This window comes from Anser anser (genome assembly GCF_964211835.1).
Source record: "Anser anser genome assembly, chromosome: 2".
NCBI lineage: Eukaryota > Metazoa > Chordata > Aves > Anseriformes > Anatidae > Anser > Anser anser.
The window spans coordinates 118,162,347-118,184,798 of record NC_139721.1 but is presented as its reverse complement, the minus strand read 5'-3'; the positions used below and the strand labels follow the sequence as shown (position 1 = coordinate 118,184,798).

The 22,452-nt window shown below is 38.4% G+C and overlaps 1 protein-coding gene across 1 annotated transcript in view; it reads right to left on the bottom strand.

Annotated features, from left to right (window-relative positions):
- Window positions 1–22,452, bottom strand: part of ZNRF2 (zinc and ring finger 2) — a 60,311-nt gene that overhangs the window by 26,047 nt on the left and 11,812 nt on the right. The window contains 1 exon segment of the mRNA XM_083825055.1: window positions 3,631–3,726. Within this exon segment, the coding sequence (XP_083681181.1) occupies window positions 3,631–3,726 (96 nt within the window).

Here is a 22,452-nt window from a genome sequence, read left to right as displayed (position 1 = left end):
GCTCTGCCTGGCCAAAACACACCGCGGCTCTGTGAGCAGCATCACTGGCGGAGTCAGCTCCCAGTGGGCCCTGTGTGCAGCTCACCACTGCAAATTGGAAAGACCTGGTGCCAGGGGCCTCACCGAACACGCTGAAGATAATGAATGGGATTGGCATGGCTATAGAATATTTTATAAGTGGTTTTCAAAAAACAACCGAAAACCCGGTCGACTACCAAGAAACACGCTTTCTCCACAAAACTGGCTTTCAGCAACCTGTGGCTAGCAAGTGCACAGGACCTATTTGGGCTTCTTGGCAACTCAGCAAGTAACAGTATGAAGGGTGTCCTTAATGGCTAAAAAAAGCAAGACTATGTAAGACAGTAACAGTAAACACCACGATGTTTTTGCGCAATTCAGTTCATTTAAACAGCTATTGTATCAAAATGACTATATACTGGTTCATGGCTGAGCACCACAAGTAGTTCAAGAGATACTTGGAACAAAGTTCCACAGAAAAAAGAAAGAGCTCTTTTTACAGGCCCAACTGAGTAAGCAATGAGATCTCTGTTGGAGGCAAGTCACATGATTTTATAAAGAATAAGGCTAATAAAACGTACTGATTTATTTCTATGAAAATCAGCACAACTTGCAGCATAGAACTGGGACAAATTGGTGACCAGTCCCTTTCAGAAAACACGTGTAAATCAGACAGCTGCCACAGACTGCAGTTCACTGGTCCTTCCTTCTGCCCAAACACAGTTCAGAAAGCAATTAGACATTGCCTGTGAGGACTTCTGTAAACAAACAAACAAAACTTTCTAATCACAACTCAGTCTTACACCATTTTTCTGGGGAAGTCTGTATGCCTTAGACTCGCATTGAAAAGAAAGAATGCTTGTCTTCTCAGAATCACACAATATGTACAGTTTGCTCCCTGACATTTCCTAGAAAGATCTAATCTTCAAACATTTACAGTATCACAAGGAAACATATCCAAAACAGAATTAGATATATACACAGTTCAGTCCAACCACCTAACTTTTAAACATCTCACCGCTTGCAAGTCGAAAGTTCCCTTCAACTACTTGCAACATAAATATATATAGAGAAAAAGCAGGTAAAAGAATATCAGGAGTTCAAGAGGTATCAAGAGTTGACAGCAGCATCTTTTTTTTCTCTAAAACAAAACTTGAGATGCCCTTCTTATAGCTTACTGATCTTCTCGTTATTTTGCAAACAGCAAAAATACAGGAAAAATGTATGCATCTAGACATCTGTGTGCAATTCTGGGCCTGTAATTACAGCAGCATTTAGTCAAGTTATCGATCTGCTAGTTAATCCTTGTTCATTAGCCTCATTAAATGCATCACAATCATACTCAAAGTAACTATTAAGTGGTACACAACGCTAAAGCCATATCCTCAATTTCTTCGTGCTGCAGTAACTTAAGTAACCAACTATATTCTCTAATTTAAGATTTAGTCCACAACTCCAGGAGCTAACCAACTGCAGTCAGAAGGATTAATGCACACTTCTATTAAGGTTTTATGAGAATGAGACCATAATTCCAGGTAAGTGTGTCTCTCAAACCAATTTCTGCAATTTAGTAGTTTTCTCCTTTCAAGCTTATATAACCACTTCCTAGAACAAGCATCCGAGGCTCTGTATGCTGTAGACACGCTCCTAATTTGACAAATTACATGATTCAGGTAATACCTTATATTGCATTGTCCGCAACTGCTTTTGTCGTGCTGCAAATTATCAAGAGAGTGGCTTCATGGGCCACACAGAGGTTTTTATTTGTGCTCATTTACAGGGAAGTTTTGTGTTGTTTTTTTTTGCTTAAGGGACTGTGCAAAACTAATGAGATGGCCCAAAAGAGCTCCAATTAACAACGTACCAGCTGGGAGAGACAATGCAGGGAAAAAAAGTTTGAATATGGCACCGCTGTGATACAAATGAACATCACAAACACCACCGAGAGGTTATGTGATTGCTTTTTCCTTGAAAAAAAGTAAGTCAGCTGAATATGCTCGTACATACATATAGGAAGCAGCAGGAGCAAAGGATCTCAGTCTGTCAGCTTGTAATTTGTGCACATCCCATCAACTGGATTACAGCCAGAGCTTGCTCTCTGCCAGCTTGCCACCTTCTGCTCCACCCAAACTGATCCCAAGTGCTTCACTTCTCCCTGACTCGGCTGACTAGCCCGCTTCTCTCTTATGCTCAACAGCTCACAGTACACAGAACCCTAAAAACCTACCTTGGAAACTGCTCAGTCCTAATTTAAAAGACAAAAATAAAACAAAATTACCAGAATAAAAAGAAACAAAACCCCTCTGCTAGATAAAGTCAACTTTCTCAAATATACGGTGCAACACCAGGAGAAAAAAAAATATTTATTTTACCTGAGTACTGTGCTTTGAAATGGATTTCACAACTGCAAGTATATGATTTCAAATTATTTTCGCAATTAATGCTGTTCCTGTAACCCTGATGCCTTACTGCTATCCAGACAAAGAATAAGATGGGCCCTATCATCCTTCAAGACCTCTCCCAAGACAAAATCCAGCATAGAATACCATAACAGAAGGGAGACGGAGGTCAAAGACTCCATAACACTATCAGTTATTTAGACATTAAATTAAGTTGGAAGGGACCTCTGGAGGTCTTCTGGTCCAGCCCCTCATTCAAAGCTGGACCAACTTAGACTAAGTTGCTCAGGGCCTTGCCTAGTCAGTTTCTGATGAGATTGCACAGCCTCTCTGGGCACTTGCTACTGTGTTGGACCATCCTCATTATGAGGACTTTCTACCTTACATTGAATCTGAATTATCCTTGCTGCAACTTGTGACCATTGCGTCTCAGCTTTTTGCTGTGCACCTCCAAAATGAGTATGGCTCCCTCTCAATTTCCTTCTAACCATGTTCTGCTCTCACATAGAGCTGAGTGTTAGCCTAAGCCACAGTGGTAGAAAGGTTTGATCCCCAAAGTGGCAAAAGTTCTGTTTGTCTTGCATCATAGGCTGCTTACAAGGAGAGCTTAGTGGCATGGGAACACAAAGCTACCACAGGTCCCATTTGACATTGGGAAAAGTATAAGTAAACCCACAAAAACTGAAGGTTTGAAGACCTATATATCTACCAGTCCTTATGCATATCACGTAAGCAATAGGCAGTTCCTCAGCTCCTTCAAGAAAGGGCCACTTTTTTGACTAAGTTATAAGTACATGGTGCAGCAATAACAGTTCTTAAAATGTTCCCAGAAGGAGACTTGAATGATCTTTCTGATCACTCAGTGCCATAGGTAAGAGGTTGTTTAAGCTACACATATCTCAAGTGGACACTAACTGGACAAGGACTAGCATATGACCTTGTGATCAGAAACAGAATAAAGCATACTCAGATAAGGATAATTTTACACTTGCGGTATAAGTCAACAGCATAAATTATACTGGCATACGGTGTTAAAAAAAAAAAAAAAAGACCAAGTTCTTAAAAATTATTTTGAAAAAATTTACTACAAGCCAAAAAAACCCACGCCACTTCTGAGTCCACTGGATTAGTTACCTGAATAGCTTACTAAATAAATAATTATTATCACTCTAATGTTTAAAATGAAGAAATTATCAGCTTACTTCTTTCTTACCATTGTAGGTTATCCTTGGTTTCGTCAAACACATCACAAGATGTAAATCCATTTCATCAGAAGATACAAATTTTGAACATACAGGGCACTTGAATCCTATGAAAAACAAAAACATGTAAGCGTGAGTACACTTGACCATGTAGCAAATATTCACATTTAAGCCAAAACACTATTCTCCACACATTCAAAGCAAAAAAAAATAAAAAAAAATCTGGCAGCTTTTCAGTTTTGACCTGACTTTTCTTACATGAATATAATTCTCTTGATTTCAAAAGACCTCAGAATGAACCATTGTTTCTGCAGATGGATCTGTTGCCAAGTGTAAACGTGTCACCACCTCTGGAATGTAAAGTTTCACAACAACTTCAAGAGCAGTTTAAGACAGGAGAAAGAGGATAACATGACTCTACCAAAACAGAAATTAGAAATGTAGGGAGCATGTAATCATTAAAATCTGAACCTGGGCAGGAACTCTGAATTAACAGCATCACTTTTACCAGGAATAGCGTTGAAAATTTAACAAAGGATCTCAGTTTTACACCTCATCAGGCAAGCTGCAGCATCCTTCACCAGTCTGGGGCACCGGGACAACATTAACTCAAGGGTGTCACCTCACCTACTGAATCACTAATATTTCCTGTAGCACCGAATTTGTTTGACTTTTCTCATCCTAGCCAAGCATGACCTTGTTTAGCTAGTGAGGTCACAGCCTGAGGCAACGCGGGATAAGGAATAATTAAGACAGTCTGGATTGTGATGCAACTGCATAATAGTCCATGACAAAACTACTTAATACTTTAATTTATGTCATTACCATGTCTTCCAGTTAAGAAGACAAGATTGGCCGGACAAGTTTTAAGATCCACAGAAAAGTCTGAGTGGTAGACTGATTTTGATCTGCTGAGTAATTAACGTGCAAGTGAGAGACAAAAAGCCACCCAACAGGGATCTTGATGTAGAAGAGCTGTTAAGAAGTATGCCTACAGGACAACACAGAGCAAAAATATCTACATAAAAATATTCAAAATCTGTGCTCAATGCCAACTCCTTAGTTGGCACTGCAGGAAAGTAATGACACAGGCGTGTATAAGTGGACATTGCATCTCTAGTATGAACATCCCAGCCTGCTCCCATAGTCTTTACTTTGTTACCCCTTGCTTTTGTACCTCCAGCCTCAGGAGCCCACGATGAACTGAGTCAGCCGAGGATATCGAGTGATTCGATGTTGCACTTTCAAGTTACTGATGCCTGAGAATTTTGATCTTTTCTGGTAATTATTATCCAGATGTAGATCAAGCAACCAACCCGAAGCATTAGCACTTGAAGAAATGCACTGAATTTATCAAGGCAAGAGTTGTTGTTTTTTTTTGGTGCAGCTAATAGGAAGCAAGTCAAACCAGGCAACTGGTAGCACACATGGGGAACTCGGAGCAGCAACCGAACATGTACGCTGGAAACCACTTCCTGAGATAAAGTACAGCTCTGATTCTTCCCGTTTTAGCTACAAGTGCTTCATATCTGCTTGTTCTTGTTTCAGTGTTGCACTTTATTTTAAATATTGCTCCTCTCTCTTTTTTTGCTATCCCTCCCCAAACCCACATATTTACAAGTAACAGTTACACCCACAGGTTAATAAGCACAAAACAACCAAACATGTATTTTGAAAAACAGGTTGGGAGGATTAATTTACTTGGAGAAGGCTCTGTCAGCGACCCTTCAGCCACTGCTCTCTTTCCCCCAGGCTGCATCTCAACATGACTAAAATCTAAAATCTAAATTAGTATCTTAGTCCTCCAAACACCCCAAACCACCCGAAGCTGTTTCGTTATGGTTTTCTTCAAAAACTGACCTAAGGGTAAGTTCTCTCTCAGCCATTATCAGCCAAATGCAGCTGATTACTCTTAAGTCTAGTCACAGTCAAAAAGCCTACTAATATCCATGCCTTATTCTCATTTATATGCTCCTGCTAGGCACAACTGACAACATATTCTGATGTAAAAAGGCACGTAACTTCCTTATATGCTGCAGACCAGTCCTGCCATGCCAGAAGGGAGTGTTTGCATTACAGCAAGTTAGCAATTATGTTCATGGCTAGTTAAGCACTGGGACAGTCATTAACAAGTTGCCTCTGCTTTCTGGACAGAACTCTTCAAGCTATTCCGCAGGGTCACCAACGCATCTAATTGGCAGTGACAGGGGGCAGGGAATAAAACACCACTAGTTTTTAGAACCACTTCTAAAGTTAACAGTGGTATTAAAAGGGGACCTATCCCAAGAATGCAGGGAGGGAAGACTTGAATCCAAATGAAACAGTAGGGAGAAATTCTGTATATAGTAATAATAATAGCAGCAGCCCTCATCAGTGCAAGCAACAAAAGGCTTTTCCTTAAAACCATGCCCAAGGATAGACAGCTATGAAAAATCTTTATTGGTTATCCCACCGGAGTACTCAGCTGAATGTGCTTATATTACCATGTGCCTGTCCTTAAGTCTTATAAACTGCCCAGATTTTGACAATATAGTACCTTGTGACTTATCCAATGTCAAGGAGGAGCTGAAGGTAACAGGTAAGCAAATACAAATATCCTCCTGACACAGCAAGTCTGGAAGATGACTGCTATAGCTGTATTCAACATGCAGAACAATACCTCACTTACACCTAACACTTAACTAAGACTTATGGACCAATTTAGCAGCCAGTGGTAAAGGTTTCTTTGTGGAAAAAGATGTTTTTCCACTGACCAGCATCAGCTGAGTGTCAGAGACTAGCATTACAGCAGAAAAAGTGCCTTGAACTCTCTACACCTGAAACATTTTTCAAAGGCAAGTGAAATCCCACTTCTCATTTCTTCCCAGTGTTGTGCTGCAATAACCAGCTCCTGGATTTCCCCATCTTCCTCAACAGATGCACCGTGCATGTTTTGTGTGAAGGATGTTAACATTTCCAACTCCTTTAGCAACCCCAAGGAACAAATTATTTTGAATGTAGACGCTATTTTCAGGTGTATTTTAAAAGATAAGTGAAATTCCAACACTGTCAACAATTTGGTGTTTTCCTTACCTCAAATCAGAAGGCAATAGTTTCATGACCCAGTTTACAATTAAGCGCTCTGCAAGAACAAAGACTCTATTGTACCACTGTCCAGTAGGCTAACAACGTCTATAGCCCATGTTTGTTTTTACCACCAGTTTCAAGGAACAATTCTGATAAACTTTAAGAAAGTTTCACATGACTTCAACAATCAGCAACAGGTCAAAAATAACTTGTTCTCTACTTGACTTGTTTCACTGGGTTTCGTGGATAAACACTGTATTCACAGTCATCCGGATGACAAAATAGAAGTAGTCATCGGATGAGGTGGCATCAGGTTAAGTGTCCTGTAAAAACTTCCAAATGCTATCTACAAAAAGATAGCACAACAGATGACCTACAGTTCTAGACAAAAATGCAACTCTTATGAAGTTGCTGATTTCTCAGCATCCCTTATCCTCATCCAAGATAAGCAACTATCACTTCTGTATTAGGGTCACCACACAGTTGCAAAGCTGTCCTTCCTTCTCACATTGCAGAGAGGACATTGCCTGTGATAAAAAAGCATGAGCCACCTCTCATCCCAACCTCAATCACCTCTCAATCCCAATCTGTAGAGCAGGAAGGAATTGAGCACCAGATCTGAGCAAGCACAGACATCTAGCTGACTTCTGCAAGTGCAGGCTTAAGAGAAACCAGAAACAAATTCTTACAGACTCCCATCATCTAGTTTCACAATCCTGAGTACAATACCGAAAGTAACATATTACTTAAACCAAACCCACAATCCTGGAAAGAAGTGCAGTTACAAGAAAAGAGACAGAACAGAAAGAAACAGAAAGTTACAGTGAAGCAACTTAAAAATTCCAAGATGGCAGAGAAAGTTTGAAATAACGAAACCTGTAAAAGTAGCAGGAATTCACTATTCAGAAGTGAATTCTCTCTCTCATTCTCTCTTGAATGTATCACTTTGTTCCGACTGCCATCTTTTGCAAACAAGCCTACAGTTACCCAAGAAATCCTATTGTTTCCCATATCCACATACAGAATTTGCAACTTTAATCTCTGGCAGGTTTGGAAACCATCCACAGGGACAGGCTGGTGAGTGGCCACTCACATTATCCATACCAGCTTCAACCTTTTATTGGTATTTTATTGTGGTTGCCTTCCTTTGCAAACAGACTACTTAGCAAAGCAAACAAAATCTCAAATCCATCCAATAAATAATACAAACTCCTGGACCGCTACAATTTTTTGCAAAAACATTTTGGTATTATTCTGGAATACCTTTGGGGTGGTCCTTTTGGTCAATGTTAATGTCAGTAGTACTAATGACAAGAACATCACCAAAACCAAACTAAAAGTATAATGAAACTAACTGTCCTTTAAAAATAAATATTGAATGCGGTCAAGTTTTTGTATGCTTGTGTTTTCAATTAAGACAAATAAATCCATCTCCGTTTACGTTTAAGCAAGTTGTAAGCAAAGAGAAAGCTTTACATACACACACTTTTGCAAAATGTATTTGGCAATTAAGAAGCCTGACAAATGTTACTTACATACTTGCACTTGTTCTTCAGCGTTCAGAGAAATAAGTATAGACAATCTGGAAGCACAGCATCCAGTAAATATGACGGTATGCAGGGTGGTATGCAAGAGTATTGTCACAAATAATGCCTGCGTAATGATGCTAAAACAGACCTATCAAACAAAATGCCCTTCCCCAATAAACAGGAAAGACTTTACTGAGAAACATGGTTAGAAAGGATGTCAAGAGGTAACTGAGTTCATCCCACACAGGGCAACTGGGTAAATGTACTTAGAGGATTTAATCTGCCCTTAAAAATCAACTAGTGAAACACTTTACAACTATCCTAGCCAACCTGCAATGCTGATCAGCCAGTCCTAGAGAGAAAATCTTCCCTTCTCTCTAATTCGGCAGCTTTCACTTTCACAAAAAGGTTTATTACTTCTTATGTGTTCAGTGGACATTGAAAACAGTTGGTAACTGTCATTTGCGTAAAAAAAAAAAAAAAAAAAGCATGCTCACACTAGAAAATGCACCCTTCGTCTTTTTCCACTAGACTGCACAAAACCAGTTACTCTAATCTTTCCTTACAGGCTCTGGTATCTAAAACTTTTATTCCTATAGCTGTCTTCTGGACTCTGTCCAACATTTAAGTATTGGATTGACAAAAATTGGGCAGAGCTTTCAGGCCAAACCTTCAGAAGTCCTAAGCAGAAATGCATGGTTACCTATCATATTGTTCTGTTACACTAGGCGTTGAGAGGAGAATATATCCTTTATAGGCGTACACACACTCACCCTGTAAACAAACCACCAGACTGCTGTCCCATTCCACTCACAACAACCCCTACACCCTCAGCAGAACCGTTACTAGCCACGTCCCATTTTGCAGTGGTGCGTTTCATTTCCCCTCACGTTTAGTACCTCTCATTTGTCCTTTTTAACCCATTTTGAACATTTTTCTAATATGTCAAAACTAATGATGAATGCCAGTTTTGCTTCCAGATCTTACAAGTCTGGCACTAGATTCCATTTTTAAAGTGTCTCCCAAGAGGATTAAAAATGAACCCAACGTAGACCACTGCGATACTCCACTTGGATTGCTCTCTTAGAACAGGAACGGGATTTTTCTAAACTATTTCTGCATTCACCTACTTTTTTTTTTTTTCAATCTAGACTATATTCTCTAAGTCTGCTGATGCAAATATCAAACAAATAGCACCAATGTTTTATGTTTATGTACAATGCATCGGCTTCTTCAACTTCTTCCTTTTATATTCAACTCTGTAAAGGACTATGAAGCGAGATTGTAAGAACAGCAGAAAAATAGATGGAAAGAATTCAGATTCTTGCTGAAGTAACAGTCCTGGTCAAGTTAAATTTTTGTCACACTCTTCTTCTGTAATCTAATTTGTAACGCTTAAAGAAAAAAAAAAAAAAGAGCTCCAGTCAAGACCACATGTCAGAGTTATTTGGCCACAGAATTCCCTCTTCTCTTCTCCTCAGCCAGCTGAAATGGAAAGACAGAATGAGTAATTCCTTAAACAAAAACCATGAAGCTTTGTACATGAAAGCACATTGCTTTACCAAAGCTAACATCTTACCTGGCAACTTTACCCTTACCATCAAAGGGAATAAGATTAATTCATACTAATTTAAGAACAGAGAATTGGCATTTTTTAACTGTCTTCAAGAAGTTAGAATGTTTATAAAATAAAGAGAAGAAGAAAGAAAAAGTATTACCAGTTCCCAAGGAACCCTCTAAATGAAAATTTCTAAATGCTGTAGCTCCCAATAGAAGTGGCTACTTGGAGACAGTTTTTCGTTTTATGTAGAGACTTGTTTTTATTATGGGAGAAAAGATACATCTAGTTGTTTGGCTTTCATCCTTCCTTACACTGTCAGTGGCCTGAGCTGAGAAAACCCAGCACCATCTGGAAAGACCTCTGGAGATGAAAATAAAGAAAGATGTACCTCCTCCAATTTGAGAGGGAATAGGAAATCATATACTAACAAAGACAAAAACATAAAAATACCAAACTCTGTCATTTTACAAAACTTGACCAGATTAAGCATAAATAGTTTCTTCTTCTCAGTACTTGATTTTGCGCTCCTAAACTATAGTGGTTTCTTCACCCCTTTTGTGCCATAAAACTGAAATAAATACACTTGTGAATTCCTTGATGAGAACAAGGGATCTTCTCTTATATATATATATATATATATTATTTTTTTTATTTAAAGCTCACACAGCACTCACAGGAAAGAGAAGAATAAATGAAATGGAGAAAAAAAAATAAGACTGAAATTTATTTCAGTTAAGGATAAACTCACAGGAGACCGTAGAATAATTTGAGAAGATGTGTTTGGATAATACTTCCTTCACCTCCTAAGCAAAAGCTGAAGAAAGACAATCTCACTACGTAACTTCTTTAACTCCCTTCATCTTGTTAACTGGGTGAGATCTTCAATAGCAATCACTGAAAAATAACGCAGTACAGAACGAAGAGCAGGAATTGAACAAGACATTTTCTTATTCACGAGTAAAGCCTTTATCAACTGCACAACTTCAGGTGTCTAATACCAATGTAAAGCACATGATAATGACTATAATTGACAGCTGTGCACTTTTAGAAACTGAAGAGCAATAAATACAGCCATGAAAGTAGAGGTGGGGGGAAAGCCCCGTGCTAAAATACCTTGAAAACCAGAAGATAAGATTGTAGGTGGGAGAGACTTGTAGAAAGGGTGATTTTCTCTCTTAATACAAAAATAAGAACAGCTGTTACTAGAGTAACAGCTTTTCAGGAGCGATATTTTAGATCAAAGCTAGCACGAAGCACAAGTAGAAAAGACCTTCTTAGCTCCACTTGTGTGTAGGGGGTGTGTGGTCAGGTGTTATCCTCCCAGCCCACCATCTGTAGGGATCTGTAGTCAATGTAGACGACAGACTGCTCAAACCTCCTTCATCTGAACTCCTCCTGAGTCTATGCATTTTCAAATTTACAAGCACAGTGACATGACCAATTTTTAAAGTGACTTTTACAGTATCAGTTGTCTATTTAACTTATTATTAATTGCTTTTCAGACCTGTCAATTTCCCTACCACAGATCCATACCACAAGTTTCTCAGTGGAATAGAAGCAGCTTAAGAAATACAAGCGTGAACATAAACTTGTGTTGGAAGTTGCTTTCAGTAGATCTAAAGGTAAGAGCAAGCCTCAGCTGTCTTGGGGAAAAAAAAAAAAAAAAAGAAAAAAGGCTCCACATAGACTCTAGATCCAAATGATTTCAAAAAATTTAGCCTCCTGTGTATGATGAATGCTAGAAATCATAGAAATCATGCCAGAAAGCATGGTCAATGATTTTGGGCACAAATGTATTTAATTTGCACATTGTAGGCAGGATTAACTTGGCAAAAAAGCTTAGTTTTTCCATTACCAAATGATGCCAAATAACTCACTGCAAGTCAGCTTGGAGGTCTGAAAACTTCATGCAAATGAAATAACTTCAAACGCTTACTTGGTAGATATTAACATATTCCTATAATTTTTTCCTACCTCACCTACCACAGTTTAAGTGCAGAGTATTCTTTTTTTCTCATTCCTATTCTCTCCTAAACCTAGGTCTTGGGGTTTTTGTTTGTTTTCTTCCTTCATTTTCCTACACCCTCACTTTTCTCTCGTTCTGTGGAGCCATATTTTTCTCAAACACCCAAAAAAGGTCTCTTCCCATTCATCACTTCACAATGGGAGGTGGAGAAGACAGGCAGGATAACAGTGTCCCACTGTTCTACTGAAGTAGGCTCTTCTGGAGTGACTGAGTAATTTGGCAAGACAGCTACTTATTCTTATGTAGAAGGAACCAGTTTGTTTACACCACCACCACCTTTCTCCACAGTGTCCATAAAGTCAGTACTTTGACAAATCCAGCAGAATTAAAGAAAATGCTTTCAACAGAAATCACATAACTTAAAAGGAAGTATAGGAAGAGCTGCTCCAAGATCAGAAGAAAGAATGAAGTCCTACTTTTTGAAAATGCACAGACATAAATATCTTGAAAACTCGCACTGTACAATGCAACAAATCTGATTAAAATTACATGAAGCATGATAGTAAGAGAGGGGAGGGTGGCTGTATCATGCTGAGAGTATATTTAATGCGAGCTAAAAGGAAAGAGGTGTGATGAGAAAATGGCTGAATAATGGTTGACAAGGATGACTAAACCGAACACGTGAAGACAGAGCACCTTGTCAGACGCAGAGAAGTCTTCTGAGCAAACTAGCCAAAATGCATATAAGGTCTTATGAAAAAAAGAAATGGGAGAGACAAAGTAAACACTGCACTTGAAACGCAGCAGACGGGAACAAGGGAGCAAGCCCCAGGAGAAGGCAGCATCTTAGAAGACAGCACAGATATGGATGCTGCTTGACAGCATGCAGAAGACAAAGTCTCTTGGAGAATCTGAAAACTAGAATTCTACTACACAAACAAGGCGATAATGGAGACCTGAGAAAGCACAGCATTTACAGACAACTGGTCTGCTGTCTACAAAGTTTTTACCAAAGTAAGTGAGGGTAAAAGGAAAAAAAAACGTCCTCACTAAGGCAAAACTTTGTAAGGTCTGGTTTAGTTGAAATACTTACCAGTAACCTACTTGTTCCTGCAGAAATAGAGGTAGCAGTGACAAAGAAAAAAGGGGAAAACCAATCAATGACAAAAAAGTCAGTACAAAGTATTAAAGAGTACAACTGGGAAGAATATATGTAAATAAAAAGTTAAATTATTATATGGGATGTTCTCAGGAGTTTCAATATTAACTTTTTAAAAGATGTCTTATTTTAACAGCATCATTAAATTATATATCAAAAGTAGTTACGGTTGCATTTATCATTCAATGTATCAGAGTTAAACGTAATAAAAGCTCAGTTTCAAGAGAGTCAAGGATAATCATTTCACAGCACACTTGTTTTCTCATTTTTTTCATCCCATTTTTTAATCATACATACAAAAATTTTTATTAACTAGCACAACAGCAGACTTTTCTACATTATTATATTCTTTACTTTCCCTTTTGAGCTCTCAAAATAGCAATCCTCCACAAAAGGTGCCATTTTCTTAAATCTGCAGGGAAACTAACCTATGGATATTCATTGACTTGAAACCAGTGAAAGTCAAGCATGTTTGCTTTTGTTTTTTCCAAACAGAATAAAGGTATGATTTACTAATGAGGACTGAACTTAGTAGAAAGGCCTGGGCTGAAAAAAATCATTCACCTTCAGCACAAAGGAATTTTGCTTTAGGAATAGCTTACTAAAAGTGTTGATGTGTTCACTTATCATAAAGTTGCCTTCTGGGTTCTAAATGGAAAATTCAGCTTGAAGAAGTTCACTCTTCATTGACTGCTTTTGTCTTCCAACTTGGAAAATATGTACCTTAGTATACAAACAATTACAGAAACTAGAATGTAGGTTTATAAGGAGACAGCTTTTTAACAGAATCATTAAAAAGAATCTTTCAAAACAGGGAGAAGACCAAGGGTTAGGAAAAGCCATAATTTCAGAAAGGTGTATATTGGAATTAGATTGTTAAATCTCTCAGGATTAACATCATTTAACTGTTAAACATGAATTCTGAACAAATTTTAATAAAATGAGAGCAGGTTCTTAAGTTGGAATGATATTTTATTTAAGTTTTATAATTACTAATTCTGTAAAAGCTCTTATTTCTAAGACAGAACCGTTTAATAATATCTGGGGAAACAGCAAAGTGAAGAAAGCATGCAAAATGACTAATAGGAGCAACAGTAGAGAGGATACATAACTGCTTCAGAAAAAGACAGAACTGAACCCATAAACAAATAACTCCCCTAACCAAGTTTTCTCAACTGCTGTCTGTGAAAGCTAAGGAAAATCAAGCTGGTGACTTGCATGCTGTAAACATGTCAGTCATGACAGATCTGCCTACATTTCCAGATTTTTACCTTCAAGAGAGTACATAACTGCAATATTCTGCAAAATCTTACTCACGGAACATCCATGAATCGCAAGCCAACCGTAAAATCCCATGTCACATCACTCCTACCTCAGCAACCAAGTCAGCAATGTAATTCTCACTCTTTTCACGTGAAAGATACCGCTGTTTGAACAAACTCTTAGGAAATATTTTGCGCATTACTTGAACTTCAAATGATCATTGTAGAGAATGCTACTGATCATTTTCTGTTTTTCTTGAGTTATAACTGCTGCATTGGTCTATCAGTCAAAATCATCTGTTCAGAAATTCGCTCACAGATACTTACTCCAAACAGCTACCCTTAGAGCAGAAACATCTCGTTTACATTAACCAGATCATGCTGAGGAGGTGCACATATTCATGCATGCACACACACACACAATAGACTGTAATTGGAACAAATTAATTCAAATGACAGATGTTTTGACTTTTCAGCAGTTTAAATAACGACATATTAACTATAATGCTTTTATTTATCCAATTATGGCTTCTGTTTATTACAGTATATGCTTTCAGTGCTTTATTTATCCGTAACACCACTGAAGGTAAGAGAAGCTGTAACTAACGAGTATGGCTTGGTCTTCACCGTTCATATAAAATCACAATCTATCAACTGATACATATAAGCATTATACATTAAAAAAAGACACTGTCTTGAGTTTGAATACTGAGATGACAGGAAACTACAAGATGTCAATAAGTTATATTTTTATGTAAAAAGGTATTTTTCTTCTATTTTAAAACAACGGAATAAAGACCAATCATAGTTAGTATTCATGTTCCTGGAAAGCCCTTATAAGAGCAGGGTCATAGCGTGCCAAGTGCTGCAAGTATGTTTGTTTGCATATGTGCATTAGTCCCTCCTCTGAAGGGCCTACACTCTAAAAAGAGGAGGAAAAGCAGTGGTACAAAGGGAGCGATGTCTTCATTATACACTCCAGAAAGGCAGTAAAACTTGCCTGAGCTTACACAGCAGGCCAGGCAATTCTCGTAAGTCTCTAGGCATTACCTTATATAAAAATGCCTAGCTGCCCACAATGACATTGAGACAAGGGTAGCAGAAAGAGTAACTCATGACATAAATCAGCACTGCCTCACCACATCAGATTACCTTCTTAACCGGAGCCTTACCTAATGAGGTAGCAAGGCTCTACCACAGATCCCTAAAACCAGAGACGAAGCAGCTAGATCAAAATGCTCCAAAAAATCTGGTTTTGAAAGAAGAAAAGAGCTCTTTAGGCCAGCAGACAGAATGGCAGTCTGAGTTTGCCTGCCTCTCAGCTCTTTGAGGCGTTCAGCCCTTCACCTCACTTTTGTCTCTTGGCAGCATCATCTCCTCTGCTCTTGCCGTCCCCTCCTGCCCGTGGACGTCACCTCGCGTGGCTCTGCACACCTCCCCAGGGACCCTGGGGCAGCCTGCTGCATGCCGCTGCATTCACTGGGCTGCCAACAGCACCCAAAGCAAAGTGGAGATGGATAGGGCCGAAACAGCAGCTAGTGGGCAAAGACCATTAAGGTAAAATAAACACTTACATTACACAGAGCAAAACCAAAATGGCAACAAGAACAAAACAACCAACCAAAAGAAAAAGACTGGGGGCTTCTAGCAGAAAAGACAGGAGGATGAAGAAGGCACACTAAATGTGTGGTATATACATACTTCAGCAGCAAACAACTTTAAAGAAAAAATCTTCCATAATGCATGCTAACTAACCCAGTATATACTCCTGCTCAAACAACTAGAATTTCATTTCCTTCCAATTCCTGCTTTTCTAAAGGGTAAGGCACTCATTAAAAATAATTTATGAATCTTTCATCACTACTTAGACATCTAAAGTCTGGAGGTAAGAAACACTACTAATAACCTAATGCCAAAATGATTAGAGAGACAGATTTACTTCCATTTTCTCATTGTAGCCTTTCACTCTAGGTTGAAAAAAAAATATATAACTTCCCAAAATCTTCTGTGAAACAAACAGCAGTTCTCAAAAATGTTTTCAGTAAAAAAAGCCATCCTCCAAGCCAAAAAGAATTTGTACCCTTAAATATTTGGCTACAAACCAGGTTTTGAGAACTGCGAAGAATTAACATTACTTATAGGCATTTTTCCATTTCAGATTAGATTGCCTCCTTCAACTAAGGGGTGCATTAGTCTCTTAGAGAGACTTCTCGTTCAGCAGACAGAAGACGCACTTTCAACATCTTATAAAACAAAAACCTCCATGATGCCCTTGATGGATAACTATCTCACTCTTAAACCTTATTACCAGTTTTCCAAAAGGGGTTCTTATTCTGGGCTTTAAGAGGAGAGGTCAAAGTAACTGTTTTCCCACATGAACATCTGCCTGAATCCACTCCTTACCTTGCAGAAGCCCTCGTAAGGCAAGCCCACTGTACATAGGTGTGTACAATAACAGCAACTTTGAGAAATTTCACAGCATGGCCACCAACAAATTTAGCCAACCATCAGCTATTTAACTCTGGTAACAAAACAGACTTGTTCCAGTTCTTCCATAGTAAACTCTATCTGTGTTTAGGCACAGGCATGTAAAGAACAGTTGGTGCCTCCAGGTTGGTTTTTGTTGTTGTTGCTGTTGTTTTATAAAGAAACTTGTTTGTTGTTTTTAATTTATTTTGCCTATAACTAGCATTTTCAGGAACACCTACCAAAAGCTCCAGCAGGAAGCCTAACATTCCTGTCAATCATTACAAAAGCACACACTGTCTCTAGCAGAGGTCTTGCTGTACCTGTCCTTTACAGCAGTTGTATCAAATCAAAAATCAGTAAACCAGGAGATCTGCCAATTAAAGAAACCTACTTCTGTTCTTTTTTCTTTCTTTCTTTATTTTTTTTTCTTGAGAAGAAGCAATATTGAGTACAATTCCTGGCACTGTGTGGTAAGAATACCCTTTAAACTTATTTTTTTGCTTTCTAGAACTGTGTAGACATTGTACCATTCATTCTATTAATCCTATAATCTACAACAGCAGTTTCTGTTTTGGAAGACATCTCCCCAGGGCAGTATGCAGGCTACAGAAGACTAACAGCTGCCTAATCTTTCAGGGAGATCCTCCAGCTCAAGGCTGAAGAGTAAGTGAATGCTAGACTTGTTCTGTTAACAAAAGGCCTTAGTCCGACATGCTGTCTGTCTGGTACTTTCCACAGAACATGGTAGGACAGATTGAAATTCTGCTCTTGGTGTAAAACCAGTCCTTCGCTAAAAGTGTATGAATGCTGCCCACAAAAAACCAGATGCAGTTGGAAGGGCTGTATCACACACATGGGAATATAAATATTTACACACAAGCATATGTTTTTGGGTAGAAGTCAAGTTAAGGAAGGGAGTTCACAGCACTTAACATCTATACAGTGACCTTCAGAAAGAAAAATAAAAACTTCAACTCATTCATCCAGTTTCTACATGCAACAAAACTCATACAAGTTGCACTATATATATCTTGAAACAGACTAATCCTGGTAGACTATCATTTAGTTACTCTAGAAACATACAATGGCAACATTTCAAGGGTAAAAAAAGTTCATTTAAGCCCTTCAGAAAAAAAAAATCAAACGTTTCAGATGTGTTTATGTCAATTCAGCACATTACTCTACCTACAACATAGGTGGGATCATAAATCCTGAAGTATGTTTTTGTTGCTCTTGACCCAGCTTGGTATCTCATAAAGCTGAGGGTAGTACAATCCAACAAAATAAGATAGCAAGCCTTTTGGAATAAATTCAAAGTACTAAAAGAACAATACAGTCTTCTAATCTATTAATATTCTGGCAAGAGCATGTACACACAAGTCTGACTCTTTAAGACCAATTTACACAAAAATTCTGATCTAAAATGTATTAATATGAAGCTACAAAGCTTTTTTTTTTAATAGACAAACTGTTCGTACACAAGCAATTTATAAAAGTACCAATTATGATAACATTTATTATCAATCTCTGTTCCCTCGGGGACAGTTTTACAGAAAGAACATGAAAAACAAAGCCAGGAAAACAGCCTCCTATAAAACTACTAGTCTTTGTCTTGCACTGGCTAGTCTGTTAAAGCAAGTTTTAAATTTATTGAAATGTAAATGTAGATGGTGGGTTCCATATGTGTCGTTCTCCCTCCCCATCCAAGCAAATATTAGCAGTGTTTCATTCCCTGTTCAATCTTCATACATTTCTTTAGCTACTCAGGGAACAAACTGAGTTTCTTTTACCAAACCTAAGGAATCACAATACCAGAGAAATAAATTTTAGAATGTGACTTCATTAAAAACCTTGAACTCATAAATAAAATCAAGTTATATATGATCCCTCCAATGAAGTTAGTTTAAGGGAAAAAAATAATAATCCCACAAGTGGAAGGCACCTCCAGCAACTGTACAATAGCTTGCCTCAGTTCCCAGACACATGGCAGCGGCCCAACCTAAATAAAGCAGAGTTAGCCATAAGTTAAAGACAACTGATTTGGAAACACAGCTTTTCCAGGACAATGAGGAAACTCTAATACTAATTTTGTTTAATGATGGTATTTCCACGTTTCATTTAGAAGTTGAAATGCATGCATTCCAATGATCGAAATAGCAAAAACAAGGTTCTTTCTTCTCCCCCTGAAATTCACTCTGTTTTTTCTCATGGGAAAAGAGTGAGTAAGAAATGCACGTGGCTTCCTTATTTATCTGTTTACTAGTAAACTGAGTAAAGGTGCCAATGCTCTTACAGAAGCTAGTGGAATGGTTTGGTAATATACCGAAAGCTCCGCAGCATAAAAAGGAAATAATATTTACTTTAGGATTCCCACCCCTAAGGAAAATCCAGCAACACGTTTGTAAAAAGATAACAGTAAGTGGGGGGAAAAAAAGCATGTATTATCTTAAATAAACTGCACTTAACAATAGGGCAAAAAATGTTCAATCCACATAGCTCTCTGCAGGCAGGGTCATAAAGAGAAAGGAAAAAGGTCACTGAAGTATTTACAAACCCTGTTTTCACACATGAATCAGAGTATTACTGTGTTTTCCGTCTCTGCCTTGAAAGCTATTAAGTGAAATTAAATATTTACATGTTTTGTTCTTTTCCCCCTACGCAAAAGATGGATCTTATCTTGTTACCTCAGCACCGCCGGACGCAAAACTATCTTTTTTTTTTTTTTTTTCACAAGTAAATATTTCAGAACCCCAGCTTGTAGGTTTTCACTTCTCGTCAAGAAAAACTAACGTTATTTCAAAAGGCTAACCTTTGGCGAGCCTCCTGCTGCTCGAGCCTTCTTCCTAACCCTAACTCCCAACGTATGCGGTTGGCGGTCCTCAGAACCCCTCCGGCTGCGCCTGCGCTCAGCAAATGGCTGCTGCTGAGGTGAGGGCCCCCCAGCAGCCTCCCGCTGGTGGGGTCCCGCTGAGCTGTCCGGGTATGGGTGCTGAACGGCTGCCGGCTCCGGCCCTGCCCCAAGGCCCTTGAGGGCCCAAGGCCATGGATGAGCTCTCCGTGCCAGCCCCCCGCCACTAAGTGCGGCCCCACAGCGAGGACACCAAGGGCTGGATGGACACTGAAGTACATCTTCTGCGGGCCCTTTCAGAACCAAGCCCTTTCAGTGGGCTTTACGCTTGGTCTTTAGGCAACGTTCATCACTTAAAGAAGCAAAGACATTACTTTCCGTTTGCACAAAGGATGATGAGACGTATAGAGGCATAAAGCCACTGCAAACCGCCTCCATTTACAGGGTCAACTTGCACACGCAGTCACAGCTGTACTTCTGTGGGAAGTCCTCACAGACCCATCAGATGCTTTGAGTTTTACAACACAACCACAGCTAGCTCCCATGTTCGTACAGGAAGAAACGGCTTTGAGTTTACCAGCTAGCACAAACAGTAATGCCACACAACTCTCTAAGCACGTTTATTTTTAACAAATTCTGTTACCCATCAATCCTCCTGAATCTGGCTAGGCAGACAGTCAGTCAGTGACAGAAACTGCAACTTAAGTGTTTCAACACAGTTACTTGGTTGTTAATTGTCTGCCTCATTACCATCCTGGTCCTTCTTTGTCAGACATCTAGCAAATGAGAGCTTCTACAAGCCTAGTACAAAGAAATTTAATTTAAAAATAAAAATGAGATACTAAAATGAGATATCTACCAGCTTTCAGTTACATTTCAAGACTCTATACACTGTTGAAATTATATCTAATAGCTAGAAAGAGTCAAGTATAATTACACAGGAAAAAAAGAGCCCTTGACATTTGTAATTAAGAGAACTATGCTAATAAAAATGCACCAATTTGCAATTGATGCATTCAAAATTGGGAACCGGTAGTGAAACGGTAGGAGGAACTTGCTTATTATGGAAAGTTTTCCAACGGTAACATTAACTGTCAAACTGAAACACACAAGTAATGAGGTGGCTTTCCATTAAGAAATGAGCAAACAATAGATGAACATTATCTGCTCAGAATGGACTAAACCTAGCCAATCCTGAATTGCAGTACTGGGAAGCAACTGTTAACCTCAAGGTGTCTTCAAGTGCTATGATCATCAACAAAGAGACCTTCATCCACACATTATCATCACTTCAATCTATTCCTGTAACCCCTTTCATGTAAAGTTTTAGGGAAAAAGACATTATATGTCTACTAACCTAAAAACAATCATGAAAATTCATCTACGACATTGAAAGGCCTGTTGTTTTCCAGTACACCATGAAAAAGGAAAACGCGGTGTTTAAGTACTGTATAAAACAGGAACAGACTGTACAGCTGACAAAATATCTTTCCTCTATTCTTATCCCTCCATTGACGAGTACTTATGGGGATATTCCTAAACCTCACTTGGAGGGTCCATTTTTTATACAGTTCATTGGCTTTCAGAGTTAGAAAGGCAACACTAAAATTAGCTTACAATTTAGAAGTTTATAGAAAGGGACTAGAAATGTCTTAATTTAAAGGGGTGAACACTGAGATTACAAAATATTTCCTTTCACGTAAGCAGAAGGAAGAATTCTTGTCAGTTACATATGACAATTCCTGACAAATGGGATTACGCTCTTCAAGGCAGATTTGTGAGTACACCCAAAATTTTGCACGTGCAAGACTCACAGACTTAATTACAGCTGTCCTCACAGTGTTTTAGATGTTCAAGTATCTTAAAAGCATTATGCCTAGTATATTTATCATCACTGACTGAAAGAAAACAAAGCTAAATATTTTAGAGAGAAAATACAACAACAGGGAAAATGTGAGAAAAACAAGGTACTGACTTGATGCTTTCCTTTCCCTCCTAATTCTGCATCAAATTAAAAACATGACTGAAATTGACTTACAACTGTGTCATTTAGTAAATTTGTACATTTGGAAAGCATAAACAGAAAACTGATAGGACTAAGATTTCATATGTTGACATTTGAATTCCAAGCCTTAATGACTTGTACTGTATGTACACACACGTACCCAGTTTGATCTCTGATGAAGCAAGTTTAATCAAATAATTTTTAATTGTGTGCACTTCAAAATATTGCTAACAAAAAGGAAATGTTACATGGCAATTTTTAAGTTAGGGGGAATGCAAGTTAGAAAAACTGAAGATAAGAAAATACCAAAAAATTGATACCCTAAAATAAAGAATTTCATCAAAATGACCTCTCTTCTTCTTGACGTAAAAATTAAGGATTTTAGTATATTTCTCTTCAGCGTTTCTCCCCCATTAAAACTAGGGGTACAGATTAAAAGAAAACATGTATACATAAAATACCCCAAATTATTTCTTTCTACAGGGGAAAAAAAAGTTCTGAACTAATACACTTTCTTCTTTCCTTTTTTTCTTTTCTTTTTCTTTTAAACAGAGGAACATTTTAAAGTCTGGCTAAATTAGTATTTCTGCAGATTTATTTTTTTGTTCCCAACAGCACTTCCGTATTGGTGTTTAAGGTAGACGACTCATCCGCACAGAAAACTGCAATTGGGCAGAAAAAAGGAAATGAAAAAGGGGAGGCTCTCAATAAGCTATACACACATGGCTTTAGTGTGTTAAGGACCACAGTTTAAGAAATTGGAAAACAACTGTATTAGCATGCTTACAGCTGTGCACCCTGATTCCCCCTAAAAAACAGTAATATAATGAACACCACCGTTCCACACAGGCTTCTTCCTCCTCTTCTCTCTTGCTTACAGATTTGGTGTACTTTTACAGGATTTCCTTTGAAGCTAACGTTTTCTGGGGGGCTTATGTTTTTCACTCAATTTCATTCTGAATCTTTGT